This window comes from Triturus cristatus, chromosome 3_1, assembly GCF_964204655.1.
Source record: "Triturus cristatus chromosome 3_1, aTriCri1.1, whole genome shotgun sequence".
NCBI classification, from domain to species: Eukaryota; Metazoa; Chordata; class Amphibia; order Caudata; family Salamandridae; genus Triturus; species Triturus cristatus.
In genome coordinates, this window is record NC_140583.1 from 14,735,159 (window position 1) to 14,753,185 (window position 18,027).

Genomic DNA, 18,027 nt, shown 5'->3' on the forward strand with positions numbered 1-18,027 from the left:
CTTGTGTGCCCTGCATTTGACTATGGCCAAGGTCTTAGGCAATGTTAATGCAGCCAGTAATCGTTCAACTAATGGTCCATTCTTTATTTTCTCGCCATGAGATGTCAAGAATCCTCTTTCCGCCCATAACCTCCCGAAGCTATGTGCTACACCGAACGCGTACTGGCTGTCGGTGTAGACATTTAGCCTCAAGCCTTTCCCCAACTCACAGGCCCTGAATAATGCAACCAATTCGGCCACCTGGGCCGACCGGTATGGTATCTTTGCTGCCTCAACTACCGTTTGCAGGGTAGTGATCGCATAAGCCGCAGCTGTCGTACCATCAGGCAATTTGAAACATGACCCATCAACGTACAATTCTCCTTGGGCATCAGATAGTGGGGTGTCAGTTAGATCTATCCGGCCCTTTGTCTCTTCCTCAGTTCGAAAGATACAGTCATGTATGTCTTGTCCACCGTCTCCCAAAGGGAGGGGTAACAACGTGGCAGGGTTCAAATTAACACATCTTTTGATCGTTATATGAGGTGCAAACAGGGTCAATTCGTACCCTGTGAGACGCGCACTAGTTAAGTGCTGCGTCTGTGTCCTGTTCAATAATACGTCCACAGCATGAGGCACCATCACTGTCAGATCCGTATTCAGGACTAGCCCTTCCGATTGTCTGATTGCTATGGCCACTGCCGCTGTAGCCCTCAGACAACTGGGAAGTGCTCTGGCGACATTATCCAGAACCGCCGAGAAATATGCACAAGGCCTTTGCTTACCACCAAAGTCCTGTGTCAACACTGAAAGAGAACAACCGTCCACCTCATGCACGTAGAGCACAAAAGGCTTCCGGTAGTCAGGGGTGCCAAGCACAGGAGCAGAGCAAAGAGCAGTTTTCAGAGCGGAAAAAGCAGTCTGGCATTCGGCAGTCCAAGGTAAAGGTTCATGCACATCCTTCGTAGTTAGATACAGGAAAGGTTTAGTCAAGAGGGAATAGTTAGCAATCCATTGGCGACAGTAGGAAGTTATACCAAGCAAAGCGCGGACATCACGTTGCGTGCGAGGAACAGGCATGTTAGTTATGGTTGCAATGCGTTCAGAAGTCAACCGTCTTCCCTCCTTCGACAGGAGATGACCGAGATAGGTCACCTCCGGTCGACAATATTGAAATTTAGAAAGCGACACCTTGTTACCATGAGTAGCCAAATGCTGTAGCAGGGCAACCGTGGCATCGCGGCAACCATGTTCTGTATCAGAGGCCACAAGGAGGTCATCGACATACTGCAATAGTACATTACCTGACGGCAATTGTAAAGTATCCAATACTCTTTTTAGAGCTTGGCTGTAGATACTAGGACTTTCGGTATACCCCTGGGGGGCGCGACAAAACCTAAAGCTGCGGCCTCCCAATGAGAAACCAAAAAAATGTCTACTATCTGGATGTATGGGAATACTAAAGAAAGCATTCTTCAAATCAATCACCGAGAAAAAAGTCGCTGTGGGAGGAATCATGGTCAAAATGGAATTAATATCTGGTACCACAGGATATTGGGGCACCACAATTTTGTTAATCTCTCGCAAATCAATCACAAATCGATAGGTATCAGCATAATCAGGGGACTGGGGTGCGGGAGCTCGTTTAAGAATCGGAAGAATAGGGCTGTTGCAGATATTGGAAGCCGTTTCCTCCACTACCCCCGTTTTAATCAAATCAGAAATAATGGCCAGTAAAGCGCGTTCTCCCTCGGGGGCTATTTTGTACTGTGGGATCCTCGGCAATTTGGCATTCTGTTTCAAAGTGATAGACACCGGGGGAATTTGTAAGAACCCTACATCAGTGTCCCCTAGGGCCCAAAGATCCCTCGGGAGTTTTGCAAGCTCAGGGGGTAGGGAGTCCGTTTTTGAAAAACAATGAATGGAGGGGATAGAGGTATTTCTAATGGTCAGGTAAACTCCATTGGGGGAGCAATAGATACGGGCATGCAGTCTTTTTAATATATCCATACCCAGGAGATTTTCCCCACACTGGGAGGTGAGGAGGAAAGGCGAATCTATCGTTACTGGTCCCAGAGTAAGGGAAAGTGGCTTAGAAATGGGGCTTACCACCGGAGTTCCAGAGAACCCCACGGACACATTATTCTGGCCAGACAGAGCGGCCCCCGGGACCAGGGCGCGTGAAACAGAACTGTTCATAGCCCCTGTGTCAACCAAAAACTTACCTGATGCATCCAGTAATTGTGCATGGACATAAGGTCCAGCTTGATCTATCGGGATTGACACATGCCCCTTACTCTGTCTTTGGTTGTCCTATGCTTGAGAATATCCGGAGCCTTCGTCCGTCACACATCCTTCATTATAGTACTGTTTACCTTGGCTTTGATCAAAATAATTCTGACTATTCTCACCTCGGGCTGACTGTTCCTGTCTCGTGTATCCACCTCGGTGCCCACTCATCCTTCCCCGTCCATGACCCCTTGAAGCATTATTCTGCTCATACAACAACGGGCACTGGGCTCGCCAATGCCCCTCCTCCTTACAGAAGGCACATTGATTTATGCCTAAATCTGTTCGTCCAACCGTTTGCGTGGGTCCCGCCCCTCTTGGAACGAAATTCTGCAACCCTCTTCCTCTTCCTCTACCCCTCTCTACTTGCTGCAGTAACACTCGAGTTTTCAAGTCCTTCGACTTCTTTTCTGTCTTATCCTTGCTCTCATTTTCCCGATGCTCATAATACTGGGCCATGTTTAATATTGTGGAAGGCGTGGTGGTCGTCCAGGTACTCTCAGCGGCCTGTAACCGGGCCGATACCTCAGGTAGCAGATTTGTTACGAATCTATTAACAAATAAACGCACACCCCCTTCCGTGGCCAGGTCCTGTCCGCTGAAATCAATGAATACTCCCTCAAACCTCGTGAAAAAATCGGATACACTTTCATCCTTCTTTTGCTTACAAGCCGTCAGTTTATCCCAATCTACTTTCCGGGGTGGGATCAATGAATGCATATAGGTTATTATTTTTTCAGGTAAGGTCAGTATCTCAGATCGGGGCTTGTTCCCCGGCTTACGATCTCTATCCCAGTGTCTCAGTTGGTCCCATGTCCCACCAAATTCCGTAACATGGTCCTGGTCATGTACCTGGCGCCATATATCCACCGGTACCAATAAGGCAAAGAATAATTCAATATCTGCCAGCGTCATTACTGCTGACGAGGCGGCCTCGGTCAGTTCTTTGTAATATGCAGTGGGGTTTTTTCTAGGATCTGGCAACTGGCTTTTTAGGGACAATACCTCACTCCGTTTCCAGGGGGTATAGACCCATTGTTTCTGGAACCGGGCGTCCACTCTCGGACGGGTGACAACACCTTGGGCATCCACCACTTCGGTAACCTCAGGATGGTAGATAGGGTGTACTTCTCGCATAGGGAACTGGGAGAATCCGGCGGGAATGGCAGGCTGCAAAGGAGTTCTATAAGAAACCAAAGTCTGCACCTTCCCATACACTTCTTCCGGCGTCAATTGAGATTTGTGAATCTGATCATGGATGTCATACAATATAGCCGGAGCTCTCCCTCCTTGGTGTACCTGTTCTCATACAGAAATAAGACGGTTGGACATATGTTCCAGGGCATGCTATTGCATCACCGGTTCATAGTCTCTCATAGTACTCCAAATATCGGAAAGAGTATAAATAGGATGCCGCATCCATTGGGACGCTTGTGTGGCAATAGTTTCCCTTTCTTCCGTCCCCAAGGCAGAACGAGAGAACAACCTCCTACCCTCCGTTAGACTGGCCGGATGTATTGGAGTAGTTACAGCTGTTACCGGCGTCGTACTGGCGGAGGAGGAGGGCAGAGCAGAAGGGGAAGACATTGACCCCGGCGACAGCTGAGGGGTCCCAGCTGCAGCTGCCGTCAATAAATTAGGTAGCATGGCCATAACTTCAGACACAGATGTCGACAATCGGGAGAGATCCGGCAGGGAGGGGGGAATAGGAGTGGCCGGAGGAGCCGAAGCCGAGGCCCCCAGAGACATATTCAGGACCGGGGCCGAGGCCCCTGTCACCTCCGGATACATTCTCTGCGGTACATAAGGGGGCGGTGGCCTGGTGTCTAATAAGTCCTCTATTTCATCTTCCGCATTCGGGCGGGTCACATAGCTCTTATCAACCTTTAATCTAAATTCGCGATTCATGCAGTCCAATCCCTTTTCTACTCTGTCTCGGTCATAGGCCATAGCCTTCTGAGTTATATTCTGTCCCGCCTTGGCTCTAGCTACTTTCTCTTCCCTCATTCGCCGTTGTTTGGCCTCCTTCTGCCATGCAATTAGAGCGTCGAACATGGCCTGCCTACTTCGCCTAGAAAACAGTTGTTCCTGTAGGAACGCAATTTTCTTCTCATCAAATGAACCCGTCTTGGACCATCGTAACTCCTCATTACCCTTAGTGTACTTATGCCACAGAGTGCAGAACAATAAGGGAGAGATCCCATGTTTGACATACATAAAATGGCTAGGACTGCCCTCCGGTGGGGCGGGTTGGCTCTCAGCTAATCTGGAGTCACTTGTTCGGCAGCAGCAGCCAAAACAATTCAGTTTGCTAAAACAAGACATTTTGGTTAGTTTTCAGACACGTACACACAAACAACAATCAACATGAATCATACACAACATACAATCTGTATCGGAGAACCAAGCCCGTCGACTCTGGTTCACAGTTCAGACACCAAACTGCACGCGTGATTCCCGCCACCCTTCTGGCTCACCGCTAAGACCAGCCCCCATCGAGGACTAGCCCCGTCAGGAGTATGCCTTGTGGTTACCCAGTCGAGGTCGCAGGTCTTTCCACGTGCAATCCGTCTATATTCCTCCGGCGCGCCGTTTTAATCAAATCAATCAAAAGGTACGTACTTCGAGTCAAAACACTGTAATGCTAAATCGCTCAAGCAAGGCACCACTCTCCGGTGCGCGCCTTCAAATCAATTTACCGCTGTCCAGCGCGAGCTTCAAACAAATGCAGCCAGTGTTCAAATCAAAAATGCATCGTTCTCAACGAATGCTCTCAAATCAATCAAATAGCGCACCGTCTCCAACGCGTGCTTCAACAAAATAATGCACCGTTTACAACGCGTGCTTCAAATCAAATCAATCTATACTCACCGGGTGCACCCAGATACGAATGTTCATTCTCCACTGCCAACTTCTCCCGACCAAATCAGTCCATTTCTGGGTTAAGCCCGTAGGACCCCGGTGAAGGGTGACTAGCAGCAGGGGACGTCCCAAAAAGCCGCGCAGAGTGGGAGAAATCCTCAAGCTCCTCTCCCGCCAAGCGGTTAGGACGCCCCCAATCCCACCACCCGAATATGGGGGGGGGGAAGACCCTGTCACAGGGTCCCTTCGTGGTCGCCAACTGTTGTGTCCAAATAATTATTCCAAGGGCCACACTTACCACTGGCCCGCAATATTAAGTCAAATAAGGAGCAGTTGGCAACGTGGAAGGTTCAAGCGTTTATTGGCCACCACAGAACTCTATATAGAGGAGCCTCGTCGATCCTCACCCATCAGGTGCGCCGAGGAAGACTGCTGGCTCCTTGACAGTAACACACTTTTATACATTATCAGTTCAGCATACAAAACCTTATATGTGGAAAAGTACCAGTTAGTCCTGGCGCTCCTAATGAGCTCATGCCTATATCCAGTTTCGGTTACACATACAAAGGGTTACTATCTTTACAGAGAAGGTCGAAGGGGTGACTCCCTTCTCGTCTCAGGTCTAGAGGAATTTGCTTGATACTCCCTTTTAGCAGATGTGACCTTGCTTCTCAGCAATTCAGCCTGTCTCCTAACAAATGTATGAAAGGGGAAGCAGATGGTGGGTGAAAGAGACCATGTGATTCCTAAACGAGAGAGCCACAATCCAAGATGGAGGCTGTTCGGTTCTCGGCCCTTTCTGTCGTACTAAGCATAACGGGAATTTCGAACCCTTGAATACACCATAACTAATCATACTATCATTAGATATACTGCGCTAAGCATACCATATCAACTTGAACACCTCAGGGCCCTAGGGGTGTACCAAACCATATACTAAAAAAGTGGTATAAGAACTACGACTGAAATAGGCAGTATGCCTATTGCCTCTAGAATCGCTGGGACCCCAAGGAACCACCCAAGGAAGTGACACAGGGGACCCATGGGAGCCGTATGCAGTGTGAAAACACAACCGCGGGTTCCTATTATCTTCTATGGGGAATGTCGGGAATGGAATTTTAAAGATTAGGGACACTTCTAATCGAGCTAGGACCAAACCCTTTTTGGACTTAGACAGTTCTAGGGTTAGCACCGGAGTACTGGAGTTACCTCACCCAGGGAAGCCAGGTGCATAGGTGTATTTTGGTGTCGGGTCGCGTCATCGATTCCAATGGAAGCCTGCTGATGCCATGAAGAGGAGAAGTGTCCGGAGAGATCCAAGCCTGGATCTAGGATGTAGCGAACCTGAAAGCAGAGGGGACAGAGTCTGGGTCACTTGCCAGTGACCAAGGGCAGGATGGACCAATGCCCAAAGATGTCGGGTGCTTCAGGTGAGTTGTCGGGTGTCTTGACTCTTCAGCCTTGAGGTCCAGGAAGTGTTGACGAAGTCCAGGAGCCGGATAAGAGCTGTCCCATAAAGTCTGTCAAGTGCTGCGGTGTCGGCAACCAGAAAGGACCCAACAAGCCTTGGCAACGGCAAGTCTCAGGAAATCAGAGAAAGGACTGCGGTGCAGACCAGCAGGGTCTGATGGACTCACCCAGCAAGGGTAAGTAAGAGGAAGTCTGGAGCAACCAGAAAAGCCCAAGCAGAAGTGGAGTTGCCTTCGGGTGGACCTGCTAGCCAATTGGCTAGTTATCGCAAAGGAGCCTTGAGCGGTCGCACTGGAGCTGGCCCACGGATCACTCGTGGAGTGGAGGACAACAATCTTCAGTGCAGGAGGTGCTCAGGGCTGGGGCTACTCAAAGCCCAAAGCACAACTTCGAGGATTACCAGGAAGGTGTTGTTGCTGCAAAAGTTGACGGTGTCCAGGGGTCATGGTTCCACATTACCCACGATTGCCACGGGCCTCAGCTTTGCTGTGGACTCTGGGTAGCCTCGGGGAAGTCTGGAAATCCACCTCTGGTGATGCAAAGACTTCGGCCTCCGGCAGGAGCTTCAGCAATGCAGACTGGTCAGTTGCTATTTTGGTGCCTGCCAAGCAGGGGAGTCACTCCTGGACCCCAAGGGAGATTTCTTCCATCTTCTAGTCGTGATAGGAAGTCGAAGGTCCAGGATATATGTTACAGAGTTTCGTCCAGGGTAATCTAAAGTCCTAGGGACTGGATTCCTATACTTATACTAAGTTTAGGGGATGGACTAACTCTAAGGCCCCACCTATGGGTGGGCCTGGGGTGGGGGTGGTTACACCCCTTCCCCTTTGTCCAGTTTCGCGCCAGAGCAGGGGCTGAGTGCCCCTGCATCCGGTTTGAACTGGGCTATGCACAGGGACACCTTGTGTGCCCCAGGCAGGGTCTCAAAAGCATTCTCTGAATGCACCCACACTGCCCCAATACATATCTGCCTGTCTGGGGAGGTGGTTACACCTCCCTGTGACAGGAAACCTATTGTCCAGGCCTCCCCTGCCGGAGTTTCGGTCAGCAGCAGGAGGCCAGACCCGTGTCTGTGGCAGTGGCATCCATTTTGTGATGCCAGGGCTTTGGAAAGTTTTAACTGGGCTTAGCCAGTGTGAACATGTCTCCCCCACTAGAAGGGTGGAATGCTACCCCCACCGCCAGAATTGGCGGGGGGTAGTATTCCAAAGCGTTTAATGCACTTAAGAGTATATGGTATGGCTGTATCACAGAACAGCCATAAGGAAGTATTTCCGAATGCTGCAGACGGGCTCAGCTCAGGCTTGGGCACCCTCTCACATAAAAACAAGCACTCTGCCTTCAGGATTGTCAAGGCCTGCCATAGGAGTGGCTTATAGGTTCATATGTGTCTGTATAAGGTAGTGATGTAGGTAGCCTATACCACAGTAAGGGGTGCAAGCACACCCTTACCCAGGTTGCAGTGGCAGACCTGTGGTGCTTCCCAGGGATGGCATAATACATGCTGCAGCCCTTGATAGGCCTCTGAGGTACCTATGCCCTAGGTACATAGTATTCCATATACTAGGGGCTTATAAGGCACTCCAGAATCCAATTAGATATGTACCTAATGTACATGGAAACCATTTTCGAGAGGAAGCAGCTAGGCTGTGGTCCTGATTAGCAGGGCCACAGCCTGACTAAAATCGAAAAACAGTGAAACACCAGCAAAAAGTGGGGGTACCCATGTGAAGCAGATCCTACTCTCCTACACCACCCCACTCCTTTGAGGTGCCATCTAAGGGCCCATCTCGCTCTTTCGAGGCACTATCTCAGGGCCCACCTCGCTCCATCAATGTACCATCTCAGGGCTCACCCCGCACCTTTGAGGTACCATCTCAGGGCCCACCCTGCTCCTTTGAGTTACCAGCTCAGGTCCCACCCCACTCCTTTGAGTCATCAACGCAGGGCCCACCCTGCTCCTTCAAGGTACCATCACAGGGCCCACCCTGCTCCTTCAAGGTACCATCTCAGGGCCCACCCCGCTCTTTCAAGGTACCATCTCAGAGCCCGACCCGCTCCTTTGAGGTGCCATCTAAGGGCCCATCTCGCTCTTTCAAGGCACTATCTCAGGGCCCACCCTGCTCCTTCGAGTTACCAGCTCAGGGCCCACCCCACTCCTTTGAGTCACCAATGCAGGGCCCACCCTGCTCCTTCAAGGTACCATCTCAGGGCCCACCCCGCTCTTTCAAGGCACCATCTCATAGCCCGACCCACTCCTTCGAGGTGCTATCCCAGGGCCCACCCCACACCATCAGGGTCTCATCTCAGGGCTCAACCCACACCTTCAAGGTATCATATCAGGTCCCACTCCGCTCTTTGGAGGAACCATCTCAGGTCACACCCTGCTAATTCGAGGTACCATCTCAGGGCCCACCCCACTCCTTCAAGGTGCTATCTAAGGGCCCACCCTGCTACTTCAAGGTACCATCGTAGAGCCCACCTCACTCCTTCAAGGTACCATTTCAGGGCTCACCCCGCTCCTTTGAGGTACCATCTCAGGGCCCACCCTGTTCCTTCGAGGTACCATCTCAGGGTCCACCTCGCTCCTTCGAATCACCACCTCAGGGCCCACCCTGCTCCTTCGAGGTACCATCTCAGGACCCACCCCGCTCCTTTGAGGTAACATCTTAGGGCCTACCACGCTCCCTCAAGGTGCCATCTTAGGGGCCACCACGCTCCTTTATTATTAGTATAAAAAAAGTTTAAAACCGTACATTTTATAGATAATTTTTTTCTATTTTTCCTTATTTTGAGATATGTATTATATCTTTTCTACATGAACAAATGTCATAAACATTTTTGCACACAAAGTACAATTTTATCAATGAAACCCCTAACAGTTCATCACATATTCATACTACATCTCGCTTCCACATTCATACTCTTCCGTACCATCCCACTATCAACCCACCCAGGAACACATACACATACTGGTCAAACAAGAGACAAAGATGTTTTAAGTCTCCGTGACCATGTTGTGGTCTGGGTGCATACACAGACAGGTCTGTGATATGTCAAAATAAGGAAAAATGGAGAAAAAAATTATCAATAATATGTATGGTTTTAAACTTTTTTTATACTAAAAATGAAATAAATTTTGAAAAAAATGTCCAGCCTTCCCCTGCCAGAGTTTCATCCAGCAGCAGGAGGGCAGACTCGTGTCTGTGGCTGGCAGCATCTATTTTGTGATGCCAGGGTTCTGTGAAGCTGGTACCGGGTGTACCGGTGTTGTCATATTTCTCCCTCTAGTACATTGGAATCATACCTTCCACACTAGTTACTGGTGTGGAGGTATGATTCCAAGGTGTTTGACACCAAACACGACATGTTTCCATGCAGCCGTTTTAAAGTTAACATTTACCGCGAGGTTATAATGCACTTAAGTATATATGGTTTGGCTGCATTACAAACAACCGCGGAATAGAGGTTCCGAAGGCTGCAGAGGGGCTCTGCTCATGCATGGGCACCCTCTCACATAAAACTCAGCACCCTGCCTTCAGGATTGATACGGCCTGCCCTATGGGTGACTGATAGGTTTATATGTGCAGTGATAAGGATAGATATAGTGAACCTATATCTAAGTAAGGGGTGCATGCACCAACCTTACACAGGCTGCTGTAGCAGACCTGTGGTGTCATTTTGAATGGTCTCCCAGGGGTGGCATAATACATGTTGCAGCCACTGAGAGGCCTCTGGGGTAACTATGCCCTGGATACATAGAATACCATATACTAGGGACTGATAAGGGTACCCCAGGCTCCAATCTGGTGTGTACCTAAAGTACATGCAAACAATTTAGAGAGAAAGCAGATAGACTGGGGTCCTGATTAGCCGGATCCCAGTCAGACTAAGTCGAAAACAGTGAAACATCGGCAAAAAGTGGTGATAACTATAGGAAACAGATCCTACTCTCCTCCACAACCCCCCCAAACGTGAGGACATTAAACTAACCTTGACCAGTTGAGTCTTCATGTTCTAAGTGGAAATATCTGGAGAGTCCATCTGCGTTGGCATGGTTACTCCCAAGTCTATGTTCCACTGTATTGTCCATCCCCTGTTGGGAAATGGACTACCTCAAAAGTTTGAGGTTTTCACCCTTCATCTGTTTTAGCCATAAGAGGGGCTTATGGTCTGTCTGAACAATGAAGTGAGTACCAAACAAGTATGGCCTCAACTTCTTCAGAGCCCAAACCACAGCAAGGGCCTCCCTCTCAATAGCTGACCAACGTTTCTCTCTGGGGGTCAGCCTTCTGCTAATGAAAGCTACTGGCTGATCCTGACCCTCATCATTCAATTGTGACAACACAGCCCCTACCCCCAACTCAGATACATCTGTTTGGGGAATTAATTATTTGGAGTAGTTAGGACTTTGCAGAATGGGAGCAGTGCACATGGCCTTTTTCAGGTCATCAAATGCCTTTTGATAGCTGACTGTCCACTGAGCATTTTGGGTCATTTTCTTAGAAGTTAAGTCATTCAAAGGGGTCATTGTGGATCCATAACCTTTGACAAATCTCCTGTAGTACCCAGTCAGGCCCAAGAAAGCTCTGACTTGAGTCTGGGTGGTTGGAGCAACCCAGTCCATGATGGTCTGGATTTTGCTCTGCAATGGTTGAACCTGGCCTCCACCCACAAGGTGGCCCGGGTATACAACCTGACTCTGCCCTATCTCTGCAGGGCCTCCAAAACATTTCTCAGGTGGACCAGGTGATCCACCCAGGTGGAGCTAAAGACAGCAATATCATCTAGATAAGCTGCACTATAGGCTTGCAGGCCTGTAAGGACTTTATTCACTAACCTTTGAAAAGTGTCAGGTGCATTCTTCAAACCAAAGGGCATCACCACAAATTGGTAGTGCCCACAAGGGGTAGAAAATGCTGTCTTTGGCTTTGCATCATCAGCTATTCTGATCTGCCAGTAGCCAGCTGTTAGGTCAAATTTGCTCAGACACATGGCTGAGGTCAAAGTATCTATGAGCTCAACTTCCCTAGGGATTTAATGGGCATCAGTCCTAGTGACTGCATTGAGACCCCTGTAGTCAACACAAAACCTCATCTCTCTCTTACCATCTTTGGTCTGAGTTTGGGTACCAAGACTACTGGACTAGCCCAAGAGCTATCTGAGGGTTCAATAATACCCAAATCCAACATCGTCTGGACTTCAGTCCTGATGCAGTCTCTGACGTGGTCAGGTTGCCTGTACATTTTATTTTTAATAGGTAGACTGTCCACAGTGTCCACTTCATGAGTGCACCAGGTAGTCTGACATTGAGTCAGTGAAAACATATGTCTAAACTGATTGAGAACTTTTCTGCAGTCAGTTTGCTGCTGGACAGTGAGGCTGCCTGCCAAGGCTACACCATCAACTAAACCATCATCAGGGTTCTGAGAGAGCAGGTCAGGGAGTGAGTCACTCTCTTCCTTCTGTCCCTCATCAGTTTCCATGAGCAAGTCCATGACAGCTCTGTCGACATATGGCTTGAGCCTGTTAACTTGGAGCACCCTAGGGGGGCTCCTGGGAGTTCCAAGGTCCATCAGGTAGGTAACCTCTCCCTTTTGCTCAATTATGGTATGGGGGCCACAGGCGCCAACACCTACACTCTCTGCCCTGGCTGGTAAACAGTCAGCACAGCCTTGTGGTCATGCCAGGCCTTTTGCAATTCCTGGCTAGCCTCAATGTTTTTAGTTGCGTTCATGTACTCAGCCATCCTGGAGCGGAGACCAAGTACATAGTCCACAATATCCTGTTTAGGGGGTTTGAGAGGTAACTCCCATCCCTCCTTCACCAGACACAATGGACCCCTAGCTGGATGTCCAAACAGACGTTCAAATGGGCTGTAACCAACCCCCTTCTGAGGAACATCTCTGTAGGCAAAGAGAAGGCAGGGCAAACGTATGTCCCATCTGTGCCTAAGCTTTTCTGGGAGACCTTTAATCATGCCCTTGAGGGTTTTGTTGAACCTTTCAACTAACCCATTGCATTGTGGGTGATAAGGGGTGGTACATTTGTAATTTACTCCACACTCCTTCCACATAGCAGTCAAGTAACTAGACATGAAGTTTGCACCACTGTCTGATACAACCTCCTTAGGAAAACCCACCCTGGAAGAGATTCCCAGTAGGGCCCTTGCCACCACAGGTGCTGTGGGGGTTCTAAGGGGAATTGCCTCTGGATACCTAGCGCCATGGTCCACCACCACCAGTATAAATCTGTGCCCAGATGCAGTTTGAGGATCCATGGGACCGACTATATCAACCCCAACCCTCTCAAAGGGAACCCCCACCATAGGTAGTGGTATTAGGAGGGGCCTTTGTTGTACCACCTGCCTTCCCACTGACTTGACAGGTGACACAGGTGCGACAAAACTCCTTGGTGTCTTCAGACATGTGAGGCTAATGAAAGTGAGGGGCAATTCTGTCCCAAGTCTTGTTTTGGCCTAGATGACCTGCTAAAGGGATGTCATGTGCTAGTGTCAATAGAAGCCCCTAAACTTCAGAGGTATAACCAACCTCCTGGTGGACCAGGCTTGGGGTCTCTACTCTCTGAGTAAAGGAGCCCGTCATCCCAGTAGATCCTATGGGACCCACTGGTACTTCCAGCAGCCTCAGCAGCAGCTTGCTGTCTGAGGGGCTCAAGAGAGGGGCAGCTCATTTCCTCCTGGCTCAGATCTGCCCTGGAAGGGCCCCCTGTCCCCAAGAGTTCACTGGGACCAACTCTCATGGCATTAAAAAAAAGAAGAGAAAACGGTTCACCAAAAATTAAGTGTAGGTGGTCCAACTGGCAGCTGCCAGCAGAAACTACCGACTGGCGTCTGTTCCTGCCTCCACTTATGGTCAGCTCCTGCCTGGTAATGTCTGCATGTCATGCCATGTTAGTTCTCAGGAGTCGCAGATCACACTGAGAGGTCACTGGTGACTATCGCTGTGAATCACTGTACAAAATGTCTTTGTACAGTGTAAAATATATAATACACTTAGTTTGCTAGATACACATATTTTCTTATCTACAAAGCAGCAGGTTAGTCTGTCACGAATATTAAATCTGAATTAATTAGATTAAGTCTGTCCACCTGCTGACATGGAGACCCTGTCTAGGGTCGGCCTCTCTTGTAGGTGAACCACCCTTGTGAGGCCTCTTGCAGCTACGAGATTCATCCTGGCTCTGGAGTACATCAGCTTGAGGAGGACAGGTGGGATCCGGGGTGCTGGGGGAGAGGTCTACAGAAAGCCCCCTTCTTTAGTACTTGTGAACAGAAGGATGTCTTGCTGGTTTCTAACTGGTTTGGTCTGACCTGAGCTTTCGTACGCACTCACTCACACCATGAGGGTGCTGAACAAGACCTTCTAGCCTCTTACATCATCCCATCTTCTTATAGACGCCTGTTTGCACCCTCCGGTCGTGAGTGTACTGCCCGTACTTCATAGGACCACTTCAATGTCCTGTGCTCTTTATCTCTACCCTACCTTACAATCTCACTATCTCACCACCTTTCAGGCTCTCACCCTCGCTGTGTTGGGGTCATGTCCCCGTATCCCTCACTACCTCTTCAGCTCTATGTGCGCCGCATCCCCATATCACTCTCAACATCTTTTCTGCTCCTGCTTCCAACACCCCTTGTTTGTGTGTCATACAGTTCCTACTATTTCAGTAAGACTGTGCGTTTGAACAACATAAGCGTCAAAACTATGTGGGACGGAGACCGTGCATACCATGAGAATATGTTGGTCTAAGTCCTGGCTCTCATAGTGCACCGTCGGGACCGCTAACCTTACAAGGTACCAGATGATGTCTGCAACCTCAGAACATGACAACTCTGATTCCTCAAGGAAATCGTGGAAACAGATCTACCCTTTCGTTGTTAACTCCGGCATGCCCAAAGGGACATACAGGAAGTACACAAATTGGCATTTCAAATATTTATTAAAGCAACTAGACTATTATGTAAAATACGTGTACTGCAATGAGTAATAGAATGAAGCAATTCATTGTAACCAGCGTTACGAGAATGGTGAACAGAATTTACAATTCAACTATTGTGCATTTGCGTTGATTATATGAAGACATATAATTATGCTCCTATCTAGTGCTGCGTGTCCTAGAGACCAAAGGGTGTGCGGGTATGCCAGAATACCTTAGAGTGGTCTAACTCCCCATTAACTGCGGGTGTGTGTCACCTGGGAGTCAGTCTTGGTGTAGAACAGGCCGCCGACCTTCTCAGGATAGTGACGGGAGTAGCTGGGCTGTAATTCCGGCATTGGGGCGACCTCAACAACCCATTCAAAGGCGCCTCTGTCTAGACAAAGGCACGGCACAGTTTGTCTAGGAAAACTGGACACATATGTTCTGTTTCTGAGCTCTGCTCCGGCCGCCACTGTTGATTTCACCCAGTGCTGTTTCCATCCAGACAACAACAAACAACAACATTTTGCGTAGTGTACCCCGTCCTTGTACAGAATGGTCTACGGGATGATAATGTGCCTATGAAGAAGTGTAACTGTAAGCAAACCAGTTCTGAGGACACTACGTCATAGGGGTGCGCACGCATAGTTCAAAAAGATGTCATTCTTAAACGTGAACATGTAAAATGGAGGTGTTTGTACCAGGGGCCTATGTAACCTCATGAAATGTGCACCCTAATATACATGCACCCCATATCACTTTTAACGTCTTCTCCACTCCTAATTACTGCACCCCATGATTGTGCACGCCAATATTCATGCACCCCTTATCACTCTTAATGCCCCTCCCCTCCTGCCACCCTATGATCATGTGCCTGATATTTGGGCATTCCCATGCCATTCCTAGTATCTTCTCCTCCTACCTCCCTTCTTTGTTCAATTACCCCAATCTTCATGGACCCCGCATCACTCTGAATCTCTTCTCTGCTCCTGATTCCTGCTCCCCTTCTTTGTGCGCCCCAATATTCATGCACCCTGTATCACTCGGAATCTCTTCTCTGCTCCTGATTCCTGCGCCCCTTGTTTGTGCACCTCAATCTTCATGCACCCCGTATCCCCCTGAATGTCTTCTCTGCTCCTGATTCCTCTCTGCTCCTGATTACTGCACCCCTTGTTTGTGCACCCCAATCTTCATGCACCTCGTATCCCCCTGAATGTCTTCTCTGCTCCCTTCCTTTCCACAGGCAACAAGAAGAAGATACGCCTGTACCAGTTCCTACTGGACCTGCTTCGCAGCGGGGGCATGAAGGACAGCATCTGGTGGGTGGACAAGGAGAAGGGCACCTTCCAGTTCTCCTCCAAGCACAAGGAGTCCTTGGCGCACCGCTGGGGCATCCAGAAGGGCAACCGCAAGAAGATGACGTACCAGAAGATGGCGCGCGCCCTGCGGAACTACGGCAAGACCGGCGAGGTCAAGAAGGTGAAGAAGAAGCTGACCTACCAGTTCAGCCCAGAAGTCCTCGTCAAGGCTTACCCGGAGCAGAAACACTTTCTGCTCTGAGGGGTGGTGAGGGTGGGAAGCTTGGCAGAGGCCTCCAGCTTGCTTCTGGTGCTTCCCCATGGTGCCTCTCTGCTTCCTGAGGACATTACTGCAGCCTCAATTTTCCGGTACGAAAGACTTCCTGTTTCCCCTGGGGGCCACCGTGCCCAGCTGTAGAGACGGGAAAACTCCAGGGGTAACATATGTTTTGAACATTATTAATGTGGTTGAAATTATAATGAAAGTTACAGAAGACATATTGTGAGACCTCTGCTTAAATGCGCAAGATGCCAGCTGCCTCTGACCAAATGGCGTGTGGTTGAGTCGAAACATGTCGATGCCAATGAGCTCTCTAGCAGTGCACTCTATTCTGAAATCTGCGGCTTCATCATGAATAAGATGGAGTCTGCAAGGGGAGTGAAGCACGACCACCAGTATTGTAAATCACTTCAAGAACCAACCAGATCATTGCTCAAGATCAGCCTGAGCTCACACAAGGTGTCCGCAGGGACTATGCGCTAAGATCCACAGCCCACTTTTCCAGAGCTAGTGCCTGTGCAGGTGAAATGTAGCATTCCAGAGGGTCATGTATGTGGAAGCCCTCGTTCACACACCTTGGACATGCCACCTGTCAGAGGGCAGGGGAGCCCTTTTTGTGATGCTGCCGTCAGCAGTCGAGGCCTGTAGCCATGAGAGGGGCTTGCGGTCGGTCGGTACACTTGGGGTCACACCCCCTTGCCTTCCCTTCAGTGGCGTCTGGCTCTCAGGGTGCATCTGCTGGCCTCCGGCCTCACCGGTGATATCCCCCCCTTGGACTGCCTCCTATGAGCTTTAGAGGGCTGTAGACATGAGAGGGGCTTGCGGTCCATACACTGGGGGTTACACCCCCTTGCCTTCCCTTCTCTGGCTCTCAGGTGATATCCCCCCCCTTGAACTGCCTCCTATGAGCTTTAGCTTCAGATATCTAGGCCTGAGTTTGATTACAGATCATGAAATGCCGCACTAGAATCAAAGACTTACCTGTAATAAAGAACAAACTCAAGCAGCTCTGGGAAAGTTCTCGAATGTAGCATTCTCAGCAGCATGCCTGGGGCCACCAGCAGCCTGCTGCTGGCTCTGCGTCCTGACAAAACCATTGAGGGTTTCAATACCAACATGCCGTCCACACCGAAGTGACGTAAGTTTTCTGCATTCCATGAAATATTGGTAAAGTATCTCCGAAGTCCACCGGAATAGACTGAAAGCAGCTCCTGCCATGCCTCCGCTTTCACAAGGCTCAGGAATCTCTTCCCAGAGATGGGAGCTTTCCCAGAGTTCCTGCTTCAGGTTTGCATAATTTATGCGAGGTTCTAAGCTTGTGAGCCGTTTTCATTTATTAAATAAATGTTTCGCTTTAAGCTCAGATGAATTTCCTATTGTTCTGGTCTCTCACGTCATTGTGAAGCATTGTCGTGGCCGTCACCTGTATGTACCACATATATTCGCCAAACTTACGCAAGCCACTGAGGGTCACGAGGGAGGGAGGGATGGCATGGGTGGAGGTCATAAAAGTGACACACGAAGGGGAGACTGAGGGCATGTGGCAGGAACCCCAGAGGAGCAAGAAAGGGAAGTGAGGACACAGCAATGAGGGATGGGGGGGGGGAGGGGGTTGACAAGGACTTCCAATACACTCCACACAGACACAGCAAACCCCCCTCAGGCCCTACATGTGCAGGGGGGCCAAGGGGGGGGCCGGCGGAGATCTGTTTTGACATTAAAGTGTCAAGTCCTGCTTGACAGGTCTGCTGGGGCTTTTCATATGACACTTGGTACCAGGTGAAGGAAGTTTATTGGAACCCTTGTCCTTATAACAACAATAAAACAATTACAGTATAATGTCAACTTAAAAACCCATGACCCGCCCCCGAGCAGCACGACGCATTCTAACCCCCCCTTTATACTCTG

General features: G+C 49.5%; 1 protein-coding gene across 4 annotated transcripts in view; it reads left to right on the top strand.

Annotated features, from left to right (window-relative positions):
* SPI1 (Spi-1 proto-oncogene) overlaps nucleotides 1–17,482 on the top strand; it is a 125,682-nt gene extending 108,200 nt beyond the window's left edge. For all 4 annotated transcript variants that reach the window (XM_085646553.1, XM_085646554.1, XM_085646551.1 and 1 more), the window contains exon 5: nucleotides 15,785–17,482. In XM_085646553.1, the coding sequence (XP_085502679.1) occupies nucleotides 15,785–16,101 (317 nt within the window). In that variant the 3' untranslated portion in view covers nucleotides 16,102–17,482. The remainder of the gene's footprint in view (nucleotides 1–15,784) is intronic.
* Nucleotides 17,483–18,027: the final 545 nt, after the last annotated feature.